General features: G+C 50.1%; 3 protein-coding genes across 3 annotated transcripts in view; all 3 read right to left on the reverse strand.

Annotated features, from left to right (window-relative positions):
• Positions 1–27,253, reverse strand: part of LOC310917755 (endothelin receptor type B-like) — a 372,101-nt gene that overhangs the window by 163,683 nt on the left and 181,165 nt on the right. The gene's annotated exons all lie outside the window — the stretch shown is intronic.
• On the reverse strand, positions 1,012–12,060 carry LOC310917757 (uncharacterized protein). Its single transcript, XM_083876270.1, has 4 exons — positions 12,008–12,060; positions 8,084–8,206; positions 4,394–4,483; positions 1,012–1,506 (listed from the first exon to the last, which is right to left on the reverse strand). The coding sequence occupies exons 2-4, from the start codon at positions 8,139–8,141 to the stop codon at positions 1,058–1,060; spliced, it is 597 nt and encodes a 198-aa protein (XP_083732396.1). The 5' UTR covers positions 8,142–8,206; positions 12,008–12,060; the 3' UTR covers positions 1,012–1,057.
• LOC310917743 (BTB/POZ domain-containing protein KCTD12-like) lies at positions 19,280–22,988 on the reverse strand. The gene has a single exon (XM_083876244.1). It carries the CDS (start codon positions 22,967–22,969, stop codon positions 22,118–22,120), a length of 852 nt encoding a protein of 283 aa, XP_083732370.1. The 5' UTR covers positions 22,970–22,988; the 3' UTR covers positions 19,280–22,117.

The raw sequence follows: 27,253 nt of genomic DNA on the forward strand, positions 1-27,253 counted from the left end.
ATAAAGGGAATAAAAATGTCCCCCTCGATGCCCGTGGTGGGAACAGGTTTGTGACCCTCCCAACACCTGCACAGGCTCCACGAGCCACCTCAGCTCCTCATTTTGGGAGCGTGGACAACACCTTCCACTGCTGGGACACCCACCCAACATCCTGGAGAGCTCCATCCCCTGGTGTGGAACACCCACCCAACATCCTGGAGAGCTCCATCCCTAATCTGGGACACCCAACACCCTGGAGAGCACCTTCCACTGCTGGGACACTCAACATCCTGGAGAGCTCCATCCCTGGTGTGGGACACCCAACATTCTGGAGAGATCTATCCTTGATCTGGGACACCCAACATCCCGGAGAGCCCCATCCCTGGTGTGGGACACCCAACACCCTGGAGAGCTCCATCCCTGGGCTGGGACACCCACCCAACACCCTGGAGAGCTCCATCCCTAATTTGGGACACCCACCCAACATCCTGGAGAGCACCTTCCACTGCTGGGACACTCAACATCCTGGAGAGTCCCATCCCTGGTGTGGGACACCCACCCAACATCCTGGAGAGCACCATCCTTGATCTGGGACACCCAACACCCTGGAGAGCTCCATCCCTGGGCTGGGACACCCACCCAACATCCCGGAGAGCCCCATCCCTGGTGTGGGACACCCAACATCCTGGAGAGCCCCATCCCTGGGCTGGGACACCCAACACCCTGGAGAGCTCCATCCCTGGTGTGGGACACCCAACACCCTGGAGAGCTCCATCCCTGGGCTGGGACACCCAACACCCTGGAGAGCTCCATCCCTGGGCTGGGACACCCAACACCCTGGAGAGCTCCATCCCTGGGCTGGGACACCCACCCAACATCCCGGAGAGCCCCATCCCTGGTGTGGGACACCCAACACCCTGGAGAGCTCCATCCCTGGTGTGGGACACCCAACATCCTGGAGAGCTCCATCCCTGGTGTGGGACACCCAACATCCTGGAGAGCTCCATCCCCTGGTGTGGGACACCCACCCAACACCCTGGAGAGCTCCATCCCTGGTCTTGGAGCTCAGATCCCCCACTCAGAGCTGATATTTCTTCAGCAACTCGCTCTGCCACTGCCTCTTCTTGTTGGGAAAAGCCACCGGGATTTTGATCCTGCGGAATTCCTCGATGCATTTGTCCAGCTCGGATTGCAGTGCCCGGTGCTCCTCGCTGGTGGTGACCACAGGGATGTCCACGCTGTTGTCCTGGGGCTCAGGCCGGTCACTGCCCCGTCGTTGTGTTTGTTTTATCTCCTCTGTTCTCTTCAGGGATTTGGAGAAGTCCAGGGTGTTGGGGCGAGCTGGGGTGTCCTCGGGGGCTGCAGGCCATGGGGGGGAGTTGGTGGCGTTGGGATTGTTCTCCTCGGGGTGGGTGTTGGTGTCCACTCCTGGAGGGTCCGAGGGGGGAGCCGGGCTGGGCTCTGCAGGGCTGGGGGAGCTGGGGCTGTTCACGGGGCTCTCCACGGGCTCTGCACCCACCTCCGGGGCTGGGGAGGGAAAGAGAGAACGGTGAGGGCTGGGAGAGAGGGAGGAGGTGAAGGTGATGAGGGAGAGGAGGGAGAGGAGGAAGAGGAGGAAGAGGAAGAAAGGAGGGAGATGAGGAAAAGAAGGAAAAGAGGGAGATGAGGGAAGGAGGGAGAGGAGGGAGATAAGGGGGATGAGGGAGCTGAGGGAGATGAGGGAGGATGAGGGAGCTGAGGGAGATGAAGGTGATGAAGGAGATGAGGAAAAGATGGAGATGAGAGAGAAGAGGAAGATGAGGAAAGGAGGGAGATGAGGGAGATAAGGGGGATGAAGGAGCTGAGGGAGGTGAAGGAGATGAGAGAGATGAGGAAGAGGAGGAAGATGAGGGAAGGAGGGAGATGAGGGAGATATGGGGGATGAAGGAGCTGAGGGAGATGAGGGTGGTGAGCGTGGTGAGGGAGATGGGGAGGATGAAGGAACTAAGGAAGACGAAGGAGATGAGGGAGAGGAGGGAGAGGAGGGAGAGGCGGAAGATGAGGAAAAGAGCAAGGTGAGGAAAGAAGGGAGATGAGGAAAGGAGGGAGATGAGGGAAGGAGAGAACTGAGGGAGCTAAGGGAGATAAAGGAGATGAGAGAGATGAGGAAAAGGAGGGAGATGAGGAAGAGGAGGGAGAGGAGGAAGAGGAGGGAGAGGAGGAAGAGGAGGGAGATGAAGGAGCTGAGTGTGGTGAACATAGTGCGGGAGATGGGGAGGATGAGGGAGCTGAGGGAGATGAGGGACATGAGGGAGATGAGAGACCTACTGGAAATTCTTTTAAAAACACACCTGGCTGGCAGAGATACCAACCAAGGAAATAAACTACTCCAATTCCAAATCCTCCACCCCACACTCCGCCCCCTCCACAGAAGCAGAAAATATCAAGAGGGATTTCCTTTTCCCTTCAAAACTTTTGTAAGGACAGAGTTGGATTTTTTTTTCCCCTTTTCCTTCCTCTTTTTTTCCTCTTTTTTTTTTTTCTCATTTTGACATTTGCTGAGCAGCTCCAGCCCTGCAGTTGCTGGGGGTGGGAAGCAGGAATGTCACCCATCAACCAGCAGAACCCTCCAAGGCTGGATTTGCTTTGGCAAATCCCTGTGGGAAGTCACAGGGGATGAATCTTTGCCCCAAATTCTCTGAGTGATGGGATGAAGCTGCTTTAATCATCTTATCTGTGAACCTGGGAGCGATGTGGAGCTGAGGCTGGGGAATTTAAGCACCCAAATTCCCAGGAGGAGCCTCTGTCTGAGCTGGGGGATGAATTCAAATCCTTCAGTTCCTCTGCAGCATCTCAGCTCCTGGAGCATTCTATGGCTGTGGCTGCCTCACTGATTTTCCCAAAGTTTTCAATTTTATGTCCCAAATTATAATAATTTACAATTATTCCCATCTGAGGCACAGAGAACAGCTCAGGTCACCAGGCTGAGAGCAAATCCAGGTTTCCAGGGAACAATTCCTGAATATTCGTCCTATCCCACCATCCTGATGTCCTTTGGGGGGTCTGGGAGGCTCCAAACTCACATCCCTAAAATTTCCCTGCTCCAAATCTCAGGATCACGGAATGGTTTGGGTTGGGCATTGCTGGTACAGCCCAAGCCATGGGAGAGTCTGGATTTTCTATTTAAATACCAGGAGGGGGAAAAGAGCTGTGGAAATAAAGCCATGGGAGAGAAACGTGGAATGGTTTGGGATGGAAGGAGTTTAAAGCTCATCCAGTGCCATGAGCAGGGACACTTTCCATTGTCCCAGGGTCACCCCCCACTGTCCCAGGGTCACCCCCCACTGTCCTGGGTCACCTCCCACTGTCCCAGGGTCACCCCCCACTGTCCCAGGGTCACCCCCACTGTCCCAGGGACACCCCCCCCTGTCCCAGGGTCACCTCCCACTGTCCCAGGGTCACCTCCCCTGTCCCAGGGACACCTCCCCCTGTCCCAGGGTCACCTCCCACTGTCCCAGGGTCACCTCCCCTGTCCCAGGGTCACCTCCCACTGTCCCAGGGTCACCTCCCCCTGTCCCAGGGTCACCTCCCCCTGTCCCAGGGTCACCTCCCCCTGTCCCAGGCTGCTCCCAGCCCCAATGTCCATCCCAGGGATCCAGGGGCAGCCACAGCTGCTCTGGGAATTCCATTCCAGTCCCTCCCCACCCTCCCAGCCAGGAATTCCTGCCCAATCTCCCATCAAATCCTACTCTCCATGATTTTAAAGCCATTCCCTGTGTCCTGTCCCTCCATCCCTTGTCCCCAGTCCCTCTCCAGCTCTCCTGGAGCCCCTTTAGGTGCTCTGAGCTCTCCCTGGATCCTTCTCACCCCCAGCTCTCCCAGCCTGGCTCCAGCCCTGCAGCAGCTCTGTGGGCTCCTCTTTGGACAAACACTTAGTTTTTTTCCTTTATTTCCTTGTTTTTTCATTTATTTCCTTATTTTTTATCTTTATTTTGAGCCCCTGTGTGACCTTAAAGGGGTGTCACCCCTTGGCTGACCCAAGGGCTCCCCACAAACCCAAATGTCCCTCCCAGCTGGGAAAAGGGTGTTTGTTCTCATCCTTTCTCCCACTGATTTTTTTTCCACTTGTTCTTTAGAGCTCCAATTAAATTCAGCAGCGACACTTCCTGACAGCCCCTGTGGAGCCGCTGGGATCCTGCTGGGGGCAATTACCGGCTCCTGCCTGAACTGTCCCCACCCTGCAGCTCCAGGGCGGGGATTTGTTATTGCAGAGGCTGGGACAGGCTCAGGAGCTCCAGCCCAGGCTCACAGCTCTGCTGTCCCACTCTGTTTCCATTCCCCGGGGTGTTGGGAGGGATGGATGGGGAGAATAGGGATTTTTTGGGGGTTTCTTGTGGGGAAGGTGCAGCTCCCCAAGGTGAGGAAATCTGGACACTGGTACCTGGTGGCTCCATGGATTGTCCCCTCCCTGCAGTGTCCCCTGGCTGGCAGCAGCTCTGCTCCCCTGCTCCTCCTCCCACGTTCTCTGCCAGGAAAAAAACATCAGGAATTGCATCAATCACCAGGAGATGTGCTCACAGACATCAGCACCCTGTGGGTGTGGAGATCACAATCCCATCTTTTATAGGAATTATGGAATAGCAGAATTATTTGGGTTGGGAGGGGCTTTAAAGCTGTTAGAAATGTGTGTTATAAAATTGGCTTTTGGCAAGGTGTGTGCTGTATGATTAATAATGTTGTGGTGAGGATATAGGATATAATTTTTTTTTTTATTTCTGCTATTAGTAAAAGAAGATTAGGCAGAGTGGTGGTAGTTGATATAATATGTTTAAACTGTCTGTTTGGTCAGAATAACATCAGTAAACATGTAAAGAAGACTCTGCTATTGGTACACCAATTATCAGCATCTCCCACCTAAAGAAAACATAAACCAAGGCCCAAACTAAAGGTGATAATGAAGACACAGCCAAAAACCACAAATGCTCTAAAAAGGCAAACCCAAGGAGGGGCCATGCAAAACAGTTCCTGGAATATGGAAACTAGTTCATGGAAAAATATGAATATTCACAAACCGGTACAATAGAAAAGGTATTTAACGAATATCTCTGATATAGCAAAGTGTGGACTTGGCTGAGTGCAGAGTCACCCCGGCCATACTTGGCTTTTTTAATCTCCTAATTGTCTTAATTTTAAAATTAAACATATTTCTTAAAAATTTACCAAAAAGTGAATCTCGTTTTTCACAACGCTCATCCAATTCCACCCCATCGATTTTCCACTGTCCCAGCCCCATCCAACCCTGGCCTTGGACATTCCCAGGGATCCAGGGGCAGCCACAGCTGCTCTGGGAATGTGTCCCAGATTTATCAGGATGTTCCACTTTACAGGAGATTGCAGGAAATGCCCCTGGAGATCCTTCATCTAAATAAAATCAGCTTTTGGCCTGAGTGTTTGTGGATCTCTGTGAGCTGCAGGAAAATGGCTGGAATGTGGGAATGGCTCCAGCCTGGAATCTGAGGCTGCATTGCCTCATCCCTGGGATATCCAAAGGCTGGAAAGGGTTTGGAGCAGCCTGGGACAGTGGAAGGTGTCCCTGCCCAGGCCAGAGGGGATTAGGTGACCTTTAAAGTCCCTCCCAACCCAAACCAGTCTGCTGGACATGGGCCAGGGTGTGCCCAGGTGGCCAAGAGGGCCAGTGGCTCCTGGCCTGGGTCAGGAATGGTGTGGCCAGCAGGGCAGGGAGGTCACTCTGCCCCTGGACTGGGCACTGGTGAGGCCACACCTCGAGTGCTGTGTCCAGTTCAGGATGGACATTGAGTGCTGTGTCCAGTTCAGGATGGACACTGAGTGCTGTGTCCAGCTCTGGATGGACACTGAGTGCTGTGTCCAGTTCAGGATGGACATTGAGTGCTGTGTCCAGTTTGGGATGGACACTGAGTGCTGTGTCCAGCTCTGGATGGACATTGAGTGCTGTGTCCAGTTTGGGATGGACACTGAGTGCTGTGTCCAGTTCAGGATGGACACTGAGTGCTGTGTCCAGCTCTGGATGGACATTGAGTGCTGTGTCCAGTTTGGGATGGACACTGAGTGCTGTGTCCAGTTTGGGATGGACACTGAGTGCTGTGTCCAGTTCAGAATGGACATCGAGTGCTGTGTCCAGTTTAGGATGGACATTGAGTGCTGTGTCCAGCTCTGGATGGACACTGAGTGCTGTGTCCAGCTCTGGATGGACATTGAGTGCTGTGTCCAGTCCAGGATGGACACTGAGTGCTGTGTCCAGTTCAGGATGGACATTGAGTGCTGTGTCCAGTTCAGGATGGACACTGAGTGCTGTGTCCAGTTCAGGATGGACATTGAGTGCTGTGTCCAGCTCTGGATGGACATTGAGTGCTGTGTCCAGTTCAGGATGGACACTGAGTGCTGTGTCCAGTTTAGGATGGACATTGAGTGCTGTGTCCAGTTCAGGATGGACACTGAGTGCCGTGTCCAGCTCTGGCCCCTCAGTTCAGGAAGGACATTGAGATGGTTGAACGTGTCCAGAGGAGGCACCAAAGCTGGTGAAGGGATTGGAAAACAAGCCAGATGAAGAACGACTGAGGGAGCTGGGGGTGTTTATCCTGGAGAAAAGGAGACTCAGGGGTGACCTGATCACTCCCCACAACCCCCTGAAAGGTGCCTGTGCTCAGTGGGGTTGGGCTCTGTCTCCAGGCAGCGCTGACAGAACCAGAGGACACAGCCTCGGGCTGAGCCAAGGGAAATACAGGTTGGGTATCAGGAAGAAGTTTTTCACAGAAAGAGTGATTAAATACTGGAATGGTCTGCCCGGGGAGGTGGTGGAGTCACCATCCCTGGATGTGTTTAAAAGGAAACTGGATGTGGCACTCGATACCATGACCTAGTGAGGTTTAAGGCTGGGTTGGATTTGATGATCTTGAAGGTCTCCTCCAACCTGCACATTCTGAGATTCTGTGATTCTGTGATTCTGTGATTCTGGGATTCTGGGATTCTGTGATTCTGGGATTCTGGGATTCTGGGATTCTGGGATTCTATCCCATGGCTCCTGAGCGTGGGGATGCTGCACAATCCCGACCTTTCCAGCCTCTAAATCCGCCTGTCAGGACTGACAGATGGAGCTCTGACTGCAGCCACCTTTTGTCATCCAGCACTTCAATCCCTTGGAGCTGGAACAAACCTGCCCAGAGGTTTTTTGTGCCTTTAATTCCCGAGCTGATATCCATCAGCACCTAATTCCTGTTCCCAAATCATCTTTCATCTCCAGTTCCTCCCGGTTTCCCTGATTTCCTGCCCTCCCTGGAGCTGGCAGGGCCCCCACCCAAGAGCTGAGCAGTGTTTGGGGCTGGAATTTTTGGCTGCTTTCATCACAGTTGATTCCTGCAATTCAATCCGTCCCCCTGTGCAGCTGTGCTTGTTTCCAAAACATTCCTTTTTTTATTTTTTAAATTTTTTTTATTTATTTTTTTAAATTTTTGGGGGTTTTGGGGGATTTTTTTGGGGGGTTTTTTGGTTTTTGGGAGCTCTACTGTCACTTTTAGGCCGTTTCCTGTGGATCTGCGCAGTCCAAATATTTTTCCCCTGCTAATTTTCATCCATATATATATATATATATATATATATATATATATATATACATCTGCATTTAGCAGTGGATATTCCCTGTCACTGATTAATTTAACATCTGCTCTGATCCGCCCAGTTCTGGCATTGCCGGGAAAACGGGGAAAAGAACAACAAATTCCATCTCCAAAAGTCTCCAAAGGTCTCCCAAACTCCCTCTCCGAAGATCCCCCAATTCCTCCTCTAAAGGTTTCCCAAATTCCATCTCCAAAGGTGTCCAAAGATCCCCCAATTCCTCCTCCAAAGATCCCCAATTCCTCCTCTAAAGGTCTCCCAAATTCCCCCTCCAAAGGTCTCCCAAAATCCCCTCTAAAGGTTTCCCAAATTCCATCTCCAAAGGTCTCCAAAGGTCTCCCAAATCCCCCCTCCAAAGGTCTCCCAGATTCCCTCTCTGAAGATCCCCCAATCCCCTGGAAATCCTGATTCCCACCTGGAAATGTTGATTCCTACCTGGAAATTCTGATTCCCACCTGGAAATGCTGGTTCCTACCTGGAAGTGCTTCCTCCGTGTCTCCCCTGAGGTCCAGGATGGGCTCAGAGGAGGACATGGGTTTTTTGGGGCTCTGCTCCGGCTCCGAAGGCTCGGGGATGGGAAGGCTGAGCCAGGAGTTTCCTAAAAAATCAACACCCAAAGGAGAAACATCTCAGAATGGAAAAGATGGGGAGGGAATGTGGGAAGAGTGGTGGGTGGGGATGGAATCCAAAGCACCTCCCAGGGTGAGGAATGAGCAGGAAAACTCCCAGTGACTCCCAAACCCTTCTTGGGGTGATCCTTGAGCTTTGGGCAGTGCCTGAAAACACATTTCCCACCAGTGACTGCTGTTCCTCATGCTTTGGTCCTGCTCTGATGCCTTTTCCCTAAACAGTTTTATCCCTGGCTTTCATTTACATGGATTTACAGGCAGGGAGGAATACAAAGTGTTTATCCCACACCAGGATTAGTGCTCAGCTTTCCATAATTTTATTTTCCTGCCATTTCCATGCAGACACTTCCATTTGCCTTTGGATCCAGCTGCATTTCCTGCCCCATCCAAGAGATTTTCTCCTCTATAACTGAGAGTGGAGCAGGATCATCCCATTGGCACAGGGAGCAGTAAATCCCAGGAATGCTCCAGTCCCATCAGGCAGAGAGGGAATCATGGAATCATCACCCAGAAAGATCATCCAGGATATTTCTACTCTCCCAGGGTGATCCAAGCTGTGTCCAGCCTGGCTTTGGAGACTTCTGGGGCACCCTGTGCCAGGGCCTCCTCACCATCCCAGCCAGGAATTCCATCCCAATATCCCAATATCCCAATGTTCCTGCTCTTCCAGAGGTGCCTGAAAACTCTCACTAAGATTTTATCCCAAATCCACCCTGGGATAAAATTATTTGGGATAAAATTAAATTATTTGGGATAAAATTAAATGATTTGGGATAAAATTAAATCTATTTGGGATAAACCCAATCCTGCTCCATCCAGCCGTGGGAAGCAGGGATGGAACTGGGTGCTCCAGCTCCCCAAACCCCACAGCTGAGCGGGATTCTGTGTTCAGTGGTTGCCAGGAATTTTCCCAGAGACAGCTGGGATGTCCATGATCCATTATGATCCGGACAGAGGTGCAGCCTCCAGGAGATGGCAGCAGGATCCCAGCACGGCCCTGTGCCTGTGGCCTCCCTCATTAATTGTGGCTTTAATTAATTCCTGACTTTCCCCAGGCTCTAACCAAGGTTTGCTGCTTCCCAGGAACACCAACTTCATCCAGAGGTTCCTAATTCCAATTCAAATGCCAGAGTGGCTGTTTTTGCACCCAGTCAAGCCCCAAAGCCCTGCAGGAGGGAACCTGAGCTGGATTCTCCACTCCAAAACCTTTTGGGCAGAGCAACATCCAGACAGGACACGAGAACGTGGCTTGGGATGGAATTCCTGGTGCACGAGTGGAAAGGGAAAGATTTTCCATGGAATAACAACAAAGCTGAGATTCCCTCATTTCATTTTGTTCTCCAAGTGCTCCCAAATATCCCAGCAGAGCTCCAGGGTGTTTCATTTTTTCCCAATTCCCCGTGCTGACCTGCAGCCAGGTGTTTATTTAAAGACTTAAAGCTGTGGGTGCTGCCCTGGGGATGGACTTTTCTCCAAATTCCCAGAGGAGGGAACCTGAGCTGGATTCCATCCCACCAGGGCATTTCCAAAGCCTTTTGGGCAGAGCAACATCCAGACAGGACACGGGAACGTGGCTTGGGATGGAATTCCCGACACACGAGTGGAAAGAAAAAGATTTTCTGTGGAATAACAACAAATCTGAGATTCCCTCATTTCATTTTGTTCTCCAGGTGCTCCCAAACATCCCAGCCGAGCTCCAGGGTGTTTCATTTTTTCCCAATTCCCCATGCTGACCTGCAGCCAGGTGTTTATTTAAAGCCTTAAAGCTGTGGGTGCTGCCCTGGGGATGGACTTTTCTCCAAATTCCCAGAGGAGGGAACCTGAGCTGGATTCCATCCCAACAGGGCACTCCAAAGCCTTTGGGGCAGAGCAACATCCAGACAGGACATGGAAACATGGCTTGGGATGGAATTCCTGGTGCACGAGTGGAAGGGGAAAGATTTTCTATGGAATAAAAGAACAACACTGAGGTTCCCCCATTTCAATTTGTTCTCCAGGTGCTCCCAAACATCCCAGCAGAGCTCCAGGGTGTTTCATTTTTCCCCATTTCCCCGTGCTGACCTGCGCCAGGTGTTTATTTAAAGCCTTAAAGCTGTGGGTGCTGCCCTGGGGATGGACTTTTCCCCTTATAGCTCCATCCCTCTAATTCTAATAGGATTGGGAAGAGGAGGAGGAGGCTGGAGCGGGGCCAGGAGACAAAGGGAAGGGTTTGTTCCTTCCAAAAGCTTTTTGCACACCTTGGTGGAGCTTTCTGGAGGTTTTTTAACTCTTCCAGCACCTCCTGGAGGTTCTCTGGGATTTTGGGGTCAATCCCTGGGGCAGTGGGAGCAGAAAAGCTGCTTTGTCCTGATTTTCCCTCATCTCAGGGATAAAAAAACACCCTCCATGTGCTCCACTCTGTTGGAACTCCAGAGGCTGAAAATTTTAGGTTTTTTGGGTTAAAAGGTGCTGATTCTCAAACAAAACACCACATTTGACCTGAGGATGTGGAACAGGCTTTGGAAATTGAGTGATGGCACTGGGGCTGTGGGTGTGTGGTTTGAATAGAAGTGGGTGATGTCACAGGGTGGAAAAATTAGATTTAAGATTTTAGTGTATAATAATATATATGGGGATATATATAATATAAATATATATATAAAATATATATTTATATATATAAAAATATATATATAAAATATATATAAAATATAAAAAATATATATGAGGATATATAAATGTATAAAATAAAATAAAATATATATATAAAAATATATATAATATATTTTAAAAATATATAAAAATATATATAAAATATAAAATATATATATGGGAGTATATATAAAAATATATAAAATAAAATATAATATATATATAAAATATATTTAAAATATATAATATATATAATATATATATAAAATATATATAGGGATATATATATAAAATATATATAAAAATAAAAAATATAAATATATATATAATATATATAAAAATATATATAAAATATATGTTAAAAATATATATAAAATATATATAAAATATATATAAAATATATATAATATATAAGATGGAGGACTTTGGGCATTGTCTAAGTCCTTCTTCACCTTCTTCTCATTCTTCTCCATGGATTTGGGTGGTTTTCTGTAATTGGGTGAAGAAGGTCCCCATTGCAGGCCTTGGGTGATCATTGTTGGGTCAAAAATATAAATAATAAAGGTGTCACCTCGTTATTGGGGGATTATCACTTAAATAACCTTGGAAAGAGTCAGAGACTCTTCATTTCACCTCATTTTTCTGATTTGCTGCTCAGAGCTCACAGCTCGTGAGTCTGTAAATAGATCAGAAATAATAAACACCCAAGTCTGAACACAAACCCTGCATGTCCCATGTGTTAATCCCAACCTTGGTAAGGAGCTGAAACCTTCCCATTGCTCCACTGGAGTTAAAACACCATTAATCCCATTTTATTTCAAATTTCAGACGGACACTCGCTACTTTCCTGAGTTTGGGAAGATTTCAAATTCCAGCTCCACCCCACTTCCAGCCTCAAATCCAAACAAAACCTCCAAAAAATCCTGAAATCCAACAAAAACAACGGCTTGGAGGATATTCCATGGATGCGGTGAAGGGATGGAAGTCACCGAGGAGCCACCAAGTGCTGCGACATTTGGGAATCACAGCTGAAACTCAAATTATTGGGATTCCTCCTTCTCCCACTCCCACTTTTTTTTCCTGGGACATGTTTGTTTGTTTGTTTGTTTGTTTGTTTGTTTGTTTTTCCATGGGTTTACCTGGAAGGCTGCAGTGCCTGGAGAGCTGCCTGGAGAGTTGGCCTCGGGCGGTGGGACCTGGAAAAAAAACGAGAAGGTTTGGATCTGGATCTGTGCTCCAAAATCGTGGAATTCTGATTGAATTTGAATTCCCTCCACACCCACGTGTGGGTCTGGATCTGTGCTCCAAAATCACGGAATTCTGGTATTCCACATCCCCACATGGTGGATCCTGCTCCAAAATCATGGAATTCTGATGTTCCACATCCACACCCACATGTGGGTCTGGATCCTGCCCCAAAATCATGGAATTCTGGTGTTCCCCATCCACACATGGTGGATCCTGCTCCAAAATCATGGACTTCTGGTGTTCCACACCCATGTGTGGGTCTGGATCCTGCTCCAAAATTGTGGAATTCTTGTGGAATTCTGGTGTTCCCCATCCACAGCTGTGCACTCATGTGTGGGTCTGGATCCTGCTCCAAAATTGTGGAATTCTCATGGAATTCAGGTGTTCCATATCCACACCTGTGCACCCACTGTGGATCTGGATCCTGCTCCAAAATCATGGAATTCTGGTGTTTCCCATCCACACACGGTGGATCCTGCTCCAAAATAATGGAATTCTGATTGACCTCCCTCCACATCCACGTGTGGGTTTGGATCCTGCTCCAAAATTGTGGAATTCTTGTGGAATTCTGGTGTTCCACATCCACACCTGTGCACTCATGTGTGGGTCTGGATCCTGCTCCAAAATCGTGGAATTCTGGAGAGGGATGCAAAGGAGAACGGGCTCTGTGGTTCTGTCCCATGACAAATCATTCCCTGGGATTTTCCCCTTGGATGTGCCACGAGCCCAGCCAGGTTTTATGGAGCTTTTTTGCAAAATATCTCTTGGGGTCTTCCCAAGAGTTTCCTGCCTTTTGGAAGTTGGGAATAACTCAACTCCTCTTTAATCCATGGAAAAGTTCTCCAGCTCAACCTCATCCCAATTTCAGCAAGAGATGCCCTTGAAGAAGCAAAAAAAAAGGGAATTTTTGGAAAGGGAATTTTGATCGGAGATGTCCTGTAGGAACAGGGACAGAGCAGTGTCCTGGCGCATCCCCTTCCCTAAATTTGGGATCAGAACAAACCTGGACATCACAAAAAACAAAGATTTATTTTTTTCCCACTGGAAAAACAAAGGAGCCACCCTTGGAAACCTTGGAATATTTCCTGCTCTCCATCCTGGAAAACCTCAGCTGTAAAATGGGATCAACGACCTGTTTTTCAACTTGCAGAAAAGAAGGGAGAATCTGCAGATATTCCCAAATTTTTTATTAATTCCATGTTTTTTTTGCTGGAAGCCAAGGGGGGCTGGGATGAGGCAACTCTGCCTGGTTGGACCTGGTTGCTATTGGAGTTTTCCCTGGAAACCCATTAATAAAACGTGGAGAGGGAGATGAAAATTATCCTCAATCCTGAAATATTGTTGGAAAGGGGGAAATAGGCAAGTTCCATTTGGGAACTGCAGGAATAAACACTTTTTTAAACATTTTTTTTTTTTTTTTTTTTTTTTTTTTTTTTTTTTTTTTTTACCAAAAAAAAATTGGGATTTTCTGCATTGTTTCCTGAGAAATTTGCACCTGGTTCTAATTAACCCTAAAAACTTCATTAATGACCAATTTGGTCGTAATTAATCCCAAATGTGCATTTTTCCCCTGTGGAATAAATCCTTTACCTGAGCACATTTTGCAAAGTCCATTTCGGAATTATGGCTGCGTATTAATTAAATCAAAATCATAATTAAAAGCAGAATGAAAAACCCTTACTAATAATAATAATAAAAAAAAAAAAATTAAAAATTCCCTTGGTTTTATGTTCAGCCCACAGATTGGTGGATAATGGAGAGCAGTTATTCCATTTTATTATTCCATTCCAAAATTATTCCATTTTCCTGAGTTTTTTTTTTTGGATGAAGGCCATGCAAGAGGCTTTTAAGGAAATTCTGGAGCCAAAGGAGGGAATTGTTGAACTTCCAACGTGGATTAAAAGCTTATTAAGGGAGAGAAAAGGAATAATGGAATCAAGAATTCATTCCAAACATATAAATAATGGAATAATGGGATGTTCCTGAGGGGCCCTTTATTATCCAGGAAAGGGGAAACAGGGAAGGGGAAAATGGAATAATGGGGTGCTGGAGGTGGGTGGGAAAAAATTCCTTTTCTGATGGAAAAATTTCCATTGGGATGGATGGAACGACAAACAGGACACAGGAATGTGCCTTTTGGGAATGTCCCCTGGATGTGTCAGGAACATCAGTGGGATTTAAATCAAATTCAGAGAGTCAGGAGAGAGCTGGGAATGTTCACCTGGGGAAGGGAAGGATCCAGGGAGAGCAGGGCCAAGGCCAGGAGGGGCTTTATGCTTGTTTTTTTTTTGGTTTTTTTTTTTTTTTTTGGGAAGAATTAATCAGGAAATTGCAGCACTCCGGGCTTTAAGGTTGGAGTTAAATCCCTTTAAATCAGTGGCACTGAGATACTGAGATCCTGTTATTTAAATAATGGCTTGGGTTTTTTTTTGGTCTTCAGAATAAAAAGAGAAAAAAAAAGAAACCCCACAAATAAAATAAACCAACCAAAAAAAACCCCACCTTCCATGGATGGAAGATGCTCCAGCTGTTCCCAGCCCCCTCCAATGTTTCCATCCAAAATTTAATTAATTAATTTGATTTAATTAATTATCTGGGAGTGCTGATCCCAACTGGGATGTCCAGGGGAGGTCACAATGACCACTCCGAGCCTCGGATTTTGGACACTGGGGAGGAATTCCTGGCTGGGAGGGTGGGGAGGTCTGGGATGGAATTCCCAGAGAAGCTGGGAACACACCTGGAGCACATCTGGAAACACACCTGGAACACACCTGGGAACACCTGGGGACACACCTGGGATACACCTGGGGACACACCTGGGATACACCTGGGAACACACCTGGGAACACACCTGGGACACACCTGGGGACACACCTGGGAACACACCTGGGAACACACCTGGGACACACCTGGGAACACACCTGGGGACACACCTGGGAACACACCTGGGAACACACCTGGGGACACACCTGGGAACACACCTGGGGACACCTGGAACACACCTGGGGACACACCTGGGAACACACCTGGGACACACCTGGGGACACACCTGGGATACACCTGGGGACACACCTGGGATACACCTGGAGACACACCTGGAACACACCTGGGAACACACCTGGGACACACCTGGGGACACACTTGGGGACACACCTGGGAACACACCTGGGAACACACCTGGGGACACATCTGGAGACACACCTGGGACACACTTGGGGACACACCTGGGAACATTTTTGGGAACACACCTGGGACACACCTGGGAACACACCTGGGAACATTTTTGGGAACACACCTGGAAACACACCCAGGACACACCTGGGGACACACCTGGGACACACCTGGGGACACACCTGGGAGCACAGAGATAATCCCTGGCTCCTGCCAAAGCTCAGGACAGTTTCTCCTCCATTTCTGGCTGACCTCAGCCCCAGGGAGGGAGAAAAGGAAGGGAACCTCTCACTGCGGAGATCCCAATGCCAAACCCTCATTCCTCATCCAAACCCAAATTAATCCCTTTGGAAAGAAGCAGCTGCTCTTTCCAGGGGCTGCGGTTTGCTGGGAGGGAGAGGAGAGGGGAAGGATTAAAACCACTCTGAAATTTCAGGAACTGGGAGGAATATTTGGCATCAGCCCTGCAGTGCCCACTCCAAAATCCAGCTCTCTGGAAACGCTTTCCTGGCAATTTTTTTGGGAGTTCAGGATGATTTGGAATCCTTCCAAACCCAGGACCTGGAGATTTCAGTCCCTTTGGAGTCAAATTCCGGTTAAAATGCTGCGATGTGGAGTTAATGTGGGTGGTGTTTTTTTTTTTTTTTTTGGTAGGTTTTTTTTGGTTTTTTTGGTTTTTTTATTTTTATTTTTATTTTTTGGGGGGTGGTTTGTGGGTTTTTTTGGGGTTTGTTTTGTTTGTTTTTTTTTGTTTTTGTTTTTGTTTTGGTTTGGTTTTTTTTTTTGTTTTGGTTTTGGTTTTGGTTTGTTTTGTTTGGGGGGGGGTTGGATTTTTTTTTTTTTTGAATTTTTTTTTTTTTTAATGTTCCCCTGGGGGTGGTTAAATCCCCTCCAGGCACACAAAGGACAAAGATAATTTGGGAATAAAATAACCAAAACTCTGACTGAGCCCTCAGGTTTGGAGCTGCTCCATTAAAGGAGAGGACGGGACATTCCCAGGGATGAGGAGCAGGAAAAACAATTTAAAGGATTTAAAAAGTGCAAACACAGCAGGAAAAATGGGGTGGAAAAAATGTCAGGGAGGATTTGCCAACTCCAAAATCCCTGCTGGAATATCTGGGAGTGATGGGAATCCGGGTTCCCTCTCCCTGGATAAAGGAATTTTTGGGGTTCCAGGTTTGCTGCTCCATCCCCAACACCCTTGTGGGGCCAAGGCACCCCCAGATCCAGAGAAAAAAAACTTTTTCTGGGGAGATTTTGGGGTCTTTGGGGCGGGGAGGAGCAGGGGAAGCGTTGGTGGCAGGAGGTTGCGAAACAATTTCCTGTTTACTCCTCTCCTGTCTCAGTTAAAGGCAAATTCTGCTGGTGAAATGTCATTTTTACCCTTGTCCCTGTCCCCTGTCATCCCATTCCTGCAGCCCCAAACCCTCCCCTCAGCTCAGCATCCCTGGGAAAGGCCTTTCCCAGAGCTCCTCGGTGGAATTTAATCCTTGGGGCTGATTAAAAGGCTTTATTAACAACAAATTAGGGACTAATGGGAATAATAGGAATAAGGGGAATAATGGGAATAATGGGACTAATGGGACTAATGGGACTAATGGGAATAATGGGAATAATGGTAATAATGGGATTAATGGGAATAATGGGAATAATGGGAAAAAATAGGAATAATGGGAATAATAGGACTAATAGGAATAATGAGAATAATGGGAAAAATGAGAATAATAGGACTAATGGGAATAATGGGAATAATGGGACTAATGGGAATAATGAGAATAATAGGAATAAGGGGAATAATGGGAATAATAGGAACAATGGGAATAATGGGAATAAGGGGAATAATGGGAATAATGGGAATGATGGGAATAATGGGAATAATGGGAATAAGAGGGGACAGCACCAGGAGAGCTCTAATCCCTTGGAAAAAGGAAAGGTTTGGGTTTATCCTGGGATTTTTTTTTTTTTTGGTTGGAAGTCTCAGCTCTGAGGAAGAAATTTCCAAGGGGTTTTATTTATCCCACCTGGTTGTGGGATGGGAAAATGTTGGATGGGGTTTGGAAACATCTGGGATAGGGGAGGGGGATCCCTGTCCATAGAACTGGATGAGCTTTAAGGCCTTTTTCCATTGGGGAAGATGAATCAGGGAAACCTTATAAATATGATTGCTCAGCAAAAGATTCTGAAAATGTGAAACCTAGAATGGAAATAGAAATGGAAGCTTAATTTGAGTTGTAGGATACCAAGTCTTAGTTACTCTATAACCTGAAAACAATATCTTAGCCAGCTGAAGGAGAATCCCTTTGGATTGAACAATCCCTGAGGGATCCAAAGGTCAATGGAGCAAAACAGAAAAGTCTAAAGAGGAGTTTTTAGAGTTTAAAATATAACACATGGTAATGTAGTAGTTCTTATAGGCTGTGTGGAGATTCTATAGGATTTTGTGTCTTGTGTTGGTTGGTCACTGTAAATTGGAATATTCATCACAAAAGGAGATAGAATGGATTGGAACAAGGAGCTCACTCTCTTTTCTCTGCCCTTTTTTCCTTGCTCTTTTTTCTCTGCTCTTTTCCCCCTTTTTTTTTTAAATTTTTTTTTATTTATTTTTTTTCCCTCCAGTTTCCTTTATTTATTCTTTTCATCTTCAAGCCTTAAACATTTGGGTTTTGTTTGGGTTTTCAGGGCTGGGCTCTCCCTCGTCCCGGAAAGGGCCCCAAATTAAACCAAACAAACCTCGATTCCTGTAGGGCCCTTTCCAGTTTGGAATTTTCTGTAGTTCTGAGTGGATGGGAACACTCAGAACCTGGATTTTGAGGGAAAAAAAAAGATCAAAACCTCAGTTTGGGGCCCCCCTGCCACCAAAAGGGTCCCTTTGGGGTGGGGCTGGAGCAGCCCGAGGACACAAAGTGTTTCCAGATGTTCTCCAGGGGTGGCAGATGGAGACAGATGGGGTTTGGCTTTTCCCTTAAACTCATTTTTTCAAGGAGCAACCTGCAATTTGTGCCTGTCTGGGAGGGCAGAGCCAGCCCCAGCTCCTGCCTCCCTCCCTCCCTCCAGAGGGTTTATTTTGGGATTTTCTGGGAATCTCAAAATGAGAGGCTGGGTTGGGTTCCCCCTTGGGGAGCTGGGAGCTCTTTATTTAAATGTTCCCTGGTGTGTGCTGAGCTCTGCAGGGAGAGCAGGGCCTTCCCCAGGGGTCTGCTGCCTGGACACCCTTGGGATCCATCCCAAATTCATCCCAAATCCATCCCAAACCCATCCCAAACCCATCCCAAACCCCATCCCAAACTCATCCCAAACCCATCCCAAACCCATCCCAAACCCATCCCAAACCCCCATCCCAAACTCCATTCCAAACCCATCCCAAACCCATCCCAAACCCCATCCTAAACCCATCCCAAACCCATCCCAAACCCCATCCTAAACCCATCCCAAACCCCATCCTAAACCCATCCCAAACCCATCCCAAATCCCATCCCAAACCCATCCCAAACCCATCCCAAACTCCATCCCAAACCCATCCCAAACCCATCCCAAACCCATCCCAAACCCCATCCCAAACTCCATCCCAAACCCATCCCAAACCCATCCCAAACCCCATCCCAAACCCCATCCCAAACCCCATCCCAGCCCCTGCTCCCAGCAGGATGAGAAAAGCTGCTGAGTGCTCAGTGCTCAGATTATTAAAATAATCCCAAGGATTCCTCCCAGCCCTGGTTTTCCTGGATAATCCCCCCTGCTCCAGGTGTGTTCCAGCATTCCCAGGGATGAGCTGGGCCATCCCAAACCCCTGGAAATGCAGGGGATGGGGAGAATTTCTGGATGGAGCTCCAGGAAGAGAGTGGGATGATGCCACCAGCCTGGACATCATTGGGACCCATCCCAAACCCATCCCAAACCCATCCCAAACCCATCCCAAACCCATCCCAAACCCATCCCAAACCCCACCCCAAACCCCATCCCAAATCCATCCCAAACCCCTCCCCAGCCCTGGAAATGCAGAGGATGGGGAGGATTTCTGGATGGAGCTCCAGGAAAAGAGCGGAATGATGCCACCAGCACCTCCAGCAGCACCTGGAGCTTGGCTTAGCCCGGTTTGCAGTGGCAGGAAGGTGGGGAACAGGGTCCTGTCCTCTTGGGGAAAAGGAAAAAAATGTGGGAATATTCCCAGGAAAACCAGACAACATCAGAGAATTTCTTCTCCACTGTCTCCCTGAGAGCTCCCAGCTCACTCCAGCCATTCCCTGCCTGTTCTTTCCCAATTTTCCAGGATTGTTCAGAGGAGGAGACCTCACTGAAACGCTTTTCCGTGCCACCATTCCCCAGACAATTTGATCCAAGGTTTTTCCTGAGGATCAAATGAGCCAGATTCTCTTCCCAGCCACAACAAGGACACCTTTCCTATAAATAAATATATCCAAGGAAAAGGAGCAGCCCCAAATCAGGTGGTTTTTTTTTTTTTGTTTTTTTTTTTTTTTTTTTTTTTGGTTTTTTTGGTTTTTTGTTTTTTTTTTTTTGTGGAGATGGATCTCAACAAAAGGATTTTTCCAGGAAAACCATTCAGGGATAAACTCTGCCCGTGTTTCCTGTGGGGGATTGGGTTGAGCAGCCCCAGTCCCAGAACCTGCCACATCAAAACCCCTGGAATTCTGACTCTGCCATTCTGGTTTCTCCCTCAGGCAAAAACTCCTTCTCCAGGGAGATCAAAATTTTCAGCCCAGTTCCAGTGGGGGAAAAAAACATCAAAACAGCCCCATTTCCCACAAGGCAGCAATTTCTTTTCCCAATCCTACTTAGAAAAAAATTGACTTCAAAAAATAAAATAAAGCAAATATGGAATTCAGGTCCCCTCCCCCTTTTATTTAAAAGTTTTTTTTTTTGTGTGTGTGTGTGCACACAGAGCTCAAGTTCCTTTTTTTTCTTGTCTTCTCTTAAGCTGGTTGTCATTTCCTCTTCCAGAGGTTGTTGGAATGAGGAACACGACCATGAAAAAAAAAAAAAAAAAAAAAAGTCAAAATACTGTGGTTTTTTTTTTTGCCTTCCCCTTCTTCAGGAGAGAGGGAGAACCTGGTTTGAAATTTCTGTTGGCCCCAAAGCCCTCCCTCCTCTCCAGGAAGCAGCTGCAAATATTTCTCCCATGTAAATCCCAAGCAGGAATGGCACTTTGGATGTTGTCCAGGTGGGGAGGAGATCCTGGTCCTGCTCCAGGGGCTGCACAGGGGATGGGATGGAGGGTGGGAACAGGGATGGAGGGTGGGAACAGGGATGGAGGGTTTGGGAAAAGGGATGGAGGGTTTGGGAAAAGGGATGGAGGGTTTGGGAAAAGGGATGGAGGGTGGGAGAAGAGAGATGGAAAGTGAGGGAACAGGGATGGAGGGTGGGAACAGGGATGGAGGGTGGGAACAGGGATGGATGATGGGTGCTTTGGGTGGATGGTGGATGTCATGGCTGGATGGTGGGTGTCAAGGATGGGTCCCGGACGCCAGGGATGGGTGGCAGAGCACCAGGGGACAGGCACAGGCAGCAGACAGGGACATCAGGGACATCCCCTGCAGGCTGTGTGCAGGGCTGGGGCTGGGCATCACCCAGGGCTGGGGCTGGGATCACCCAGGGCTGGGCTCGGGGATGTGCTGCCCTGGGATCCTGCCCAGGAGGGCAGAGCAAGGCACAGAGGCTCTGATAACTCTGTGTTCCTCCTTCTCCTCTTGGAACCCCCTCCCAAAGCTCCTCTGTGCTGTGCCAGCTGGGCAGGGGACACTCCGGGCTGTCCCTTTATCCCCATTGCCCAGTGGGGGAGAGCAGCAGCAGCTCCAGCCCAGGAGGGCCTGGAGAGCTGGGATTGGAAACACCTCACAGGAGAGCACCAAAATTCCCTTTCCTGGGTGAAGCTGTGGCCTCACCACCAACCAGATCCCAACCTCATCCTGTGATTCCCACTGTGCTCCAAACAATAAATGAAGGGATTTTTTGTCTGACAAGGCTGTGAGGAGTTTGAGAGCTGCATCAACATTTTACACCCCCGAGCACATCGAGCCTTCCCCACTCCCCTCACAGAACATCTACCCCTCCCAAAAAAAAAAAACAAACCCCAAAAATTCCCCCACGAGGCATCCTGGAGCCGTGGCCACGTCTCAGCTCAGGGGGAGCCTCTCCCCTTCCCAAGCTCTGCCAGCCTGGGGCTAAGCTGCTTACAGAGCTCCTGCCAATCCTGCTGCTGCTGCGACTTTCCAACCCCCACCCCTTCCCCTGGCTCTGCTTTATCCCAACAATTCCTCTCCCAACCCCCTCCCCTCCCCAGGCAGGTCTCAGTGTGTGTGTTTGTGTGTGTTTGTACAGCAGGATCCAGTGGAGAGAGCCCAGCCCAGTGTCCAAACCCATCCAGCTGCAGGAATGTCCAGCTTGGAAAATTGTCCAGAGTGTCCCACAGCCCTTCCCACCCATCCCACATCCACAGCAGTGTCCAGAGTGTCCCAAACCCTTTCCCACCCAACCCACATCCACAGCAGTGTCCAGAGTGTCCCACAGCCCTTCCCACCCATCCCACGTCCACAGCAGTGTCCGAGTCCAAACATCCAGGGAAGGTTGGGAGCGCAGAAGTCGGAGAGAAGGGAAGAAGGAAGAAGGTTGGTGGTCGGCGGTTGCTACAAGGAAGAGCCGGGCGGGTTCAACGTGGAGCAAAAAAGGAAGGGAAAAAAAACAACAACAGCAAGAACCAACTGAAAAATGAGGCAAAGGGAGGATTCCAGGATTCAGGGATGGATTTCTACCTTCTAGGCCACAGCCAGCGCACGGGGTGGGAGAGGGACAGTCAGTGGATGCTCGGCGGTTTTGTGTCACTCACGGTAGAAAACATATTCGGTGTAAGAGGTCCAGATCCTGTCGTCCGTCTGCTCGTGGGCGAAGGCACAGGTGCCCGTGGAGTTGCAGGCCACCATGTGGAACCCGGCGTCGGCCAGTTTGTCAAAGGCTTGCTCCAGGAAGGTGAACTTGAGGTAGTACCTGGACGTGTACCTCTCCGGGGGCCTGTCCGGGTCTCTGCTCTCGTTCAAGGTGTCCCCAAAAACCTCCTTGGCCAGCGAGGTCTTGCCGCACACCATGATCCGGGCCACCCTGCGGAACTTGGCGTCTGTCTGGCTGTCCCTGCCCAGCGTGTAGGAGCCGCGGTAGCCGATGGTGATGAAGCCAGCCCTGCGACCCTCGGTGGTGGTGGCGCCAGACACAGCACCGGGTGGCACCGAGGCCAAGCTGCGGGTGGTGTCCCCACCTGGGGACAGCTCCTCGGGGTCGCTCTGGCACGGATCATCCCCCAAGGAGTTCTGCTCGCTGAGTTTGGGCGCCAACAGCTTCACCAGCTCGGGCAGCACGAAATACTCGGCCTCGCGCTGCAGGCGGCTGCGCTCCGGGAAGTGCTCGGGCAGCACCAGCTGCCGGTCTCGCAGGTAATCCAGGATGTAACGGAACAGAAATCCATCCCTGTCCACGAAAAAGCGGCCTTTGCTGTCCCGGGCCAGAGAGCGCGTGTTTTTCTGGGTGAACATGTCCCAGAGCAGCGAGCCGGGCACGCTGACCAGCGTGGGGTGCCGGGTGATGTACACCTGTCCCCCCACGTTCAGCTCGATGATGTCGGGGAAGGGGTTGTTGTCCTCGCCGCCTTTGGCGCAGCCCGCGGGGTCTGCCAGGGCCATGGTGAGCTCCTGCTGCTCCCACCTGAGGCACAAAGGGGTCAAAAATGTGTTAAAACTGGCAGAAAAGATGGTCCACTGTGCTGATCCCAACTGGCTGCAGGGATCCATTGCCCCAACCCCAAGTGATCCCAAGGGGCCTCTCAAGCCATTGCCCCAATCTCAAGTGATTGGAAGAGATCCCAAAGGGCCTCTCAAATCATTGCCCCAATCCCGAGGGATTGGAGGGGATCCCAAGGGGCCTCAAGCCATTGCCCCAATCCCAAAATGATTGGTGGGGGTCCCAAAGGGCCTCTCAAGCCATTGCCCCAATCCCAAATGATTGGAGGGGATCCCAAGAGGCCTCTCAAGCCACTGCCCCAAATCCCAAGTGATCCCAAGGAGCCTCAAGCCATTACCCCAATCCTGAGTGGTTGGAGGGGATCCCAAGGGGTCTCTCAAGCCATTGCCCCAATCCCGAGGGATTGGAGGAGATCCCAAAGGGGTTCAAGCCATTGCCCCAACCCCAAAGTGATTGGAAACTACCCCAAGCCACATCACACACGGAATCATAGAATTGTTTATATCGGAAAAGCTCTCTGAGATCACAGAGTCCAAGCCACCACTAAACATCTGATTTGTGTCAGCAGGCAGGGCAGGACCAGATCCTCGTCTCTCCAGGAGTCTGGAACTCATCTCTCTCCCTTCCCCAGCCCCTGGCTCTTGGAGCAGGCAGCGTTATCCAAAGCCAGCTCCCCTTCCATGGCACACTGCCCGTGCTCTGCCCGTGCCATCTCCACCTGAGCTCCCCAGAGAGCAGAGAGGGCTCAGTCCTTCAGCCCAGGAAGATGCAGCGACGTGGGGCTGCTGTCAACAACAGGAAAGGCAGGGCTGTCACACCCTGGGGACCCGCCAGCCCAACATCCTGCGGGCAGGAGCAGCTGCCAAGGGAGGAGCTCCCGGCGCTGGGGCCCCGCACAGCCAGGGCTGGAGGGGCTGAGGAGCCACTCTGGAGCTGTGGGGCCACCCCAGGGCTGTAGGGGCTGGAGGGGTTGTGGAGTCACCCTGGGGTTGGAGGGGCTGTGGAAACACCCCGGGGCTGGAGGGGCTGGAGGGGTTGTGGAGTCATCCAGGGGCTGGAGGGGCTGTGGAGTCACTCTGGGGCTAAAGGGGTTGTGGAGTCACCCTGGGGCTGGAGGGGCTGTTGGAGGAGCTGGAGGGGCTGTGAAACCACCCCGGGGCTGGAGGGGCTGTGGAGACACCCTGGGGCTGGAGGGGCTGTGGAGCCACCCAGGGGTTGTGGAACCACCCTGGGGGCTGGAGGGGCTGTGAAACCACCCCAGAGCTGTGGAGTCACCCCAGGGCTGGAGGGGCTGTGAAACCACCCCAGGGCTGGGGAAAAGCGGCACTTGAAGGACAGAGGGACATAAAACCAGAACATTTTTGACACTCCAGCTCTGCCCTTGCTGCTGGAAAGTGCTCAAGGCGGACTGGCAGCCAAGGGGTTGGGACAAAGACAAATCCTGGGCTGCTGCTGCTGCTGCTGCAGCCTCGGGGCAGATGCCACGGATTTATACATTTCCCAGGCACGGATTTATACATTTTTCCAAAAGCCAGGCCGGTTCTTGGATGTCTCTTGACACCGCAAATGAGCAGCTTACATAAACCTGGCTCAGCAGCCCGAGCCGGGATCCACAGAGCTCTGGGCAGGGATTTTGGGAGACCAGGGAGGGAAAAGGCTCTGTCCCCTCCCTGGGTGATCCCAGAGCTGTCCTGGCTCTGCTCAGAGGTTGGGACCCCCCAAAACTGGTCCCACAGCCAAAGAACAGCCCGAAGTCTCGCCCCGTCCTGCAGCAAAGACTCCCTGGAGCTGCTCCAAAAGATCCCAAGACAAAATTGGGAGAGACGAAAGGACAAAGACAGAACTCTGCGGGCACTTCTGGGCAGCTCTGAGCACACTCCTCCTCCCGGCTCAGGGCGAGAATCGCCTTTAGGAAGAGCCGGAAGGATGGAAAGAGGATCAGCGGTGCCCAAATCCCCTCCCGCGGCGGCGCCGGGTCCTTTTCCCGGCCATTCCCTGCCCGGGGCAGGAGCCGCCTGTGCCTGGAGCATCCCTTTGCCAGGGCTGGGGGAGCCTGGGGTGGGCTGGGGGCTCGGCTTGGGGGGGACAGACAGAGGAGCCCCGGTGTCCCCTCTGACCACCCCAGGCAGCCGGTGGGGACATCAGCGGGGACAGGAATGGGGATATGAACAGGGATGTGAATAGGGATATGAACAGGGATATGAACAGGGATATAAAGGGGGATATGAGTGGGGATATGAACAGGGATAGGAACAGGGATGGGAACAGGGATATGGACAGGGATGTGAACAGGGATGTGAATAGGGATATGAGCAGGGATATAAAGGGGAACATGAGTGGGGATATGAATAGGGATGTGAGCGGGATATGAACAGGGATATGGACAGGGACATGGACAGGGATATGGACAGGGATATGGACAGGGATATGGACAGGGACATGGACAGGGACATGGACAGGGACATGGACAGGGATATGGACAGGGATATGGACAGGGATATGGACAGGGATATGGACAGGGACATGGACAGGGATATGAACAGGGATATGGACAGGGATATGGACAGGGATATGGACAGGGACATGGACAGGAATATGGACAGGGATATGGACAGGGATATGGACAGGGATATGGACAGGGATATGGACAGGGATATGGACAGGGACATGGACAGGGATATGGACAGGAACATGGACAGGAACATGGACAGGGACATGGACAGGGATATGGACAGGGATATGGACAGGGATATGGACAGGGATATGGACAGGGACATGGACAGGAACATGGACAGGGACATGGACAGGGATAAGAACAGGGATATGAACAGGGATATGGACAGGGACATGGACAGGAACATGGACAGGGATATGAACAGGGATATGGACAGGGATATGGACAGGGACATGGACAGGGATATGGACAGGGATATGAATAGGGATATGGACAGGGACATGGACAGGGATATGGACAGGGATAAGAACAGGGATATGGACAGGGATATGGACAGGGACATGGACAGGGATAAGAACAGGGATATGGACAGGAACATGAACAGGGATATGAGCGAGGAACACGAACAGGGACATGAATGGGGACAGGAGAGGAGCCAGCCCGGCTCAGCCCCGCAGCCTCCCAGCTCTCCCCGCCCGGGGACCCCCATCCCACCGCCCCCCTTACCTGGGCAGGGCAGGGTGGCCCGGCTGCTCTTCTCTCCGCTTCTCTCCTCTCTCCGCTCCTCTCCGCCCAGCCCAGCCCAGCCCCGGGGTTTTATGGCCGGGAAGGCGGAGAGCGCCGTCCCCCGCTGTCCCCGGCACCGCCTTTCCCTCCGCCTCCATCCCAGCCCGGCCCCGCATCCTCCTGCCTCCGGTACCGGGAGGGACCGAAAACAAAAAACCAAAAAAACCCAAAAAACCACAAAAAAATCCCCCCCAAAACCCCACAAAAAACAAAAAACAAAAACAAAAACAAAAACCCAACAAAAAAGAAACAACAAAAAAACCCCCAACAAACAAACAAACAAACAAAAACACACACACACACACACAAAAAAAAACCAAACAAAAAAAAAAAAAAAAAAAAAAAGAAAAAAAAAAAAGAAAAAAAAAAAAAAAAAGGAGGGAGAGGGATTTCTAACGCGGCCAGATGGTGCCAGGACTAGAGGAACGGTTTGAAAATAAAAGAATGAGGATTTAGGTGGAATATGGAGAAGAAATTCCTCTCTGGGAGGATGGGGAGGTCCTGGCAGAGGTTTTCCAGCTGTGGCTGCCCCTGGATCCCTGGAATGTCCCAGGCCAGGCTGGACATTGGGGTTTGGAGCAGCCTGGGACAGGGGGAGATGTCCCAGGACAGGGGGAGGGCCATGGAAGTGACCATGGGGCCCGAAAATTCAGAATTTGCCAGGAAGTTTTATAAAGCAGCTTTTACAAGTCCTTCCCAGAAAAGTGGAGCAGCAATTTGGGTCCCTCTCTGGCTTCTGGAGACTTTTATCAGCCACAAGGGTGGCAGATGATTCATCTCCATCCCAAGAGAAGAGAGGGGAGGGTTTAATGAGGGTTTGTTTTGTGTCCACTCTGGGATTTCACAGAGTGATGGAAGGAAGGGCCTGAAGTCACTTTCCTGGCTGTTATTCCCAAATTTTCCCAGCTTGGACACAAATCTCTTCACCCCTCATCCTCCTCATCCCCCTCCAGAGGGTCCAGCACTGCTAAACCCCCCTTGTGCT

The sequence above is a fragment of the Zosterops lateralis genome (genome assembly GCF_965231275.1).
Source record: "Zosterops lateralis genome assembly, chromosome: 21".
NCBI classification, from domain to species: Eukaryota; Metazoa; Chordata; class Aves; order Passeriformes; family Zosteropidae; genus Zosterops; species Zosterops lateralis.

Coding starts and splice junctions, on each gene's coding strand:
- LOC310917757 (XM_083876270.1), bottom strand. CDS start 8,141: ATGTCCTCCTCTGAGCCCATCCTGGACCTCAGGGGAGACACGGAGGAA. Junction 4,484..8,083: donor CACGGAGGAAGCACTTCCAG/GTAGGAACCAGC, acceptor TTTTCCTGGCAG/AGAACGTGGGAGGAGGAGCA. Junction 1,507..4,393: donor CATGGAGCCACCAGGTACCA/GTGTCCAGATTT, acceptor TTCCCTCCCCAG/CCCCGGAGGTGGGTGCAGAG.
- LOC310917743 (XM_083876244.1), bottom strand. CDS start 22,969: ATGGCCCTGGCAGACCCCGCGGGCTGCGCCAAAGGCGGCGAGGACAAC.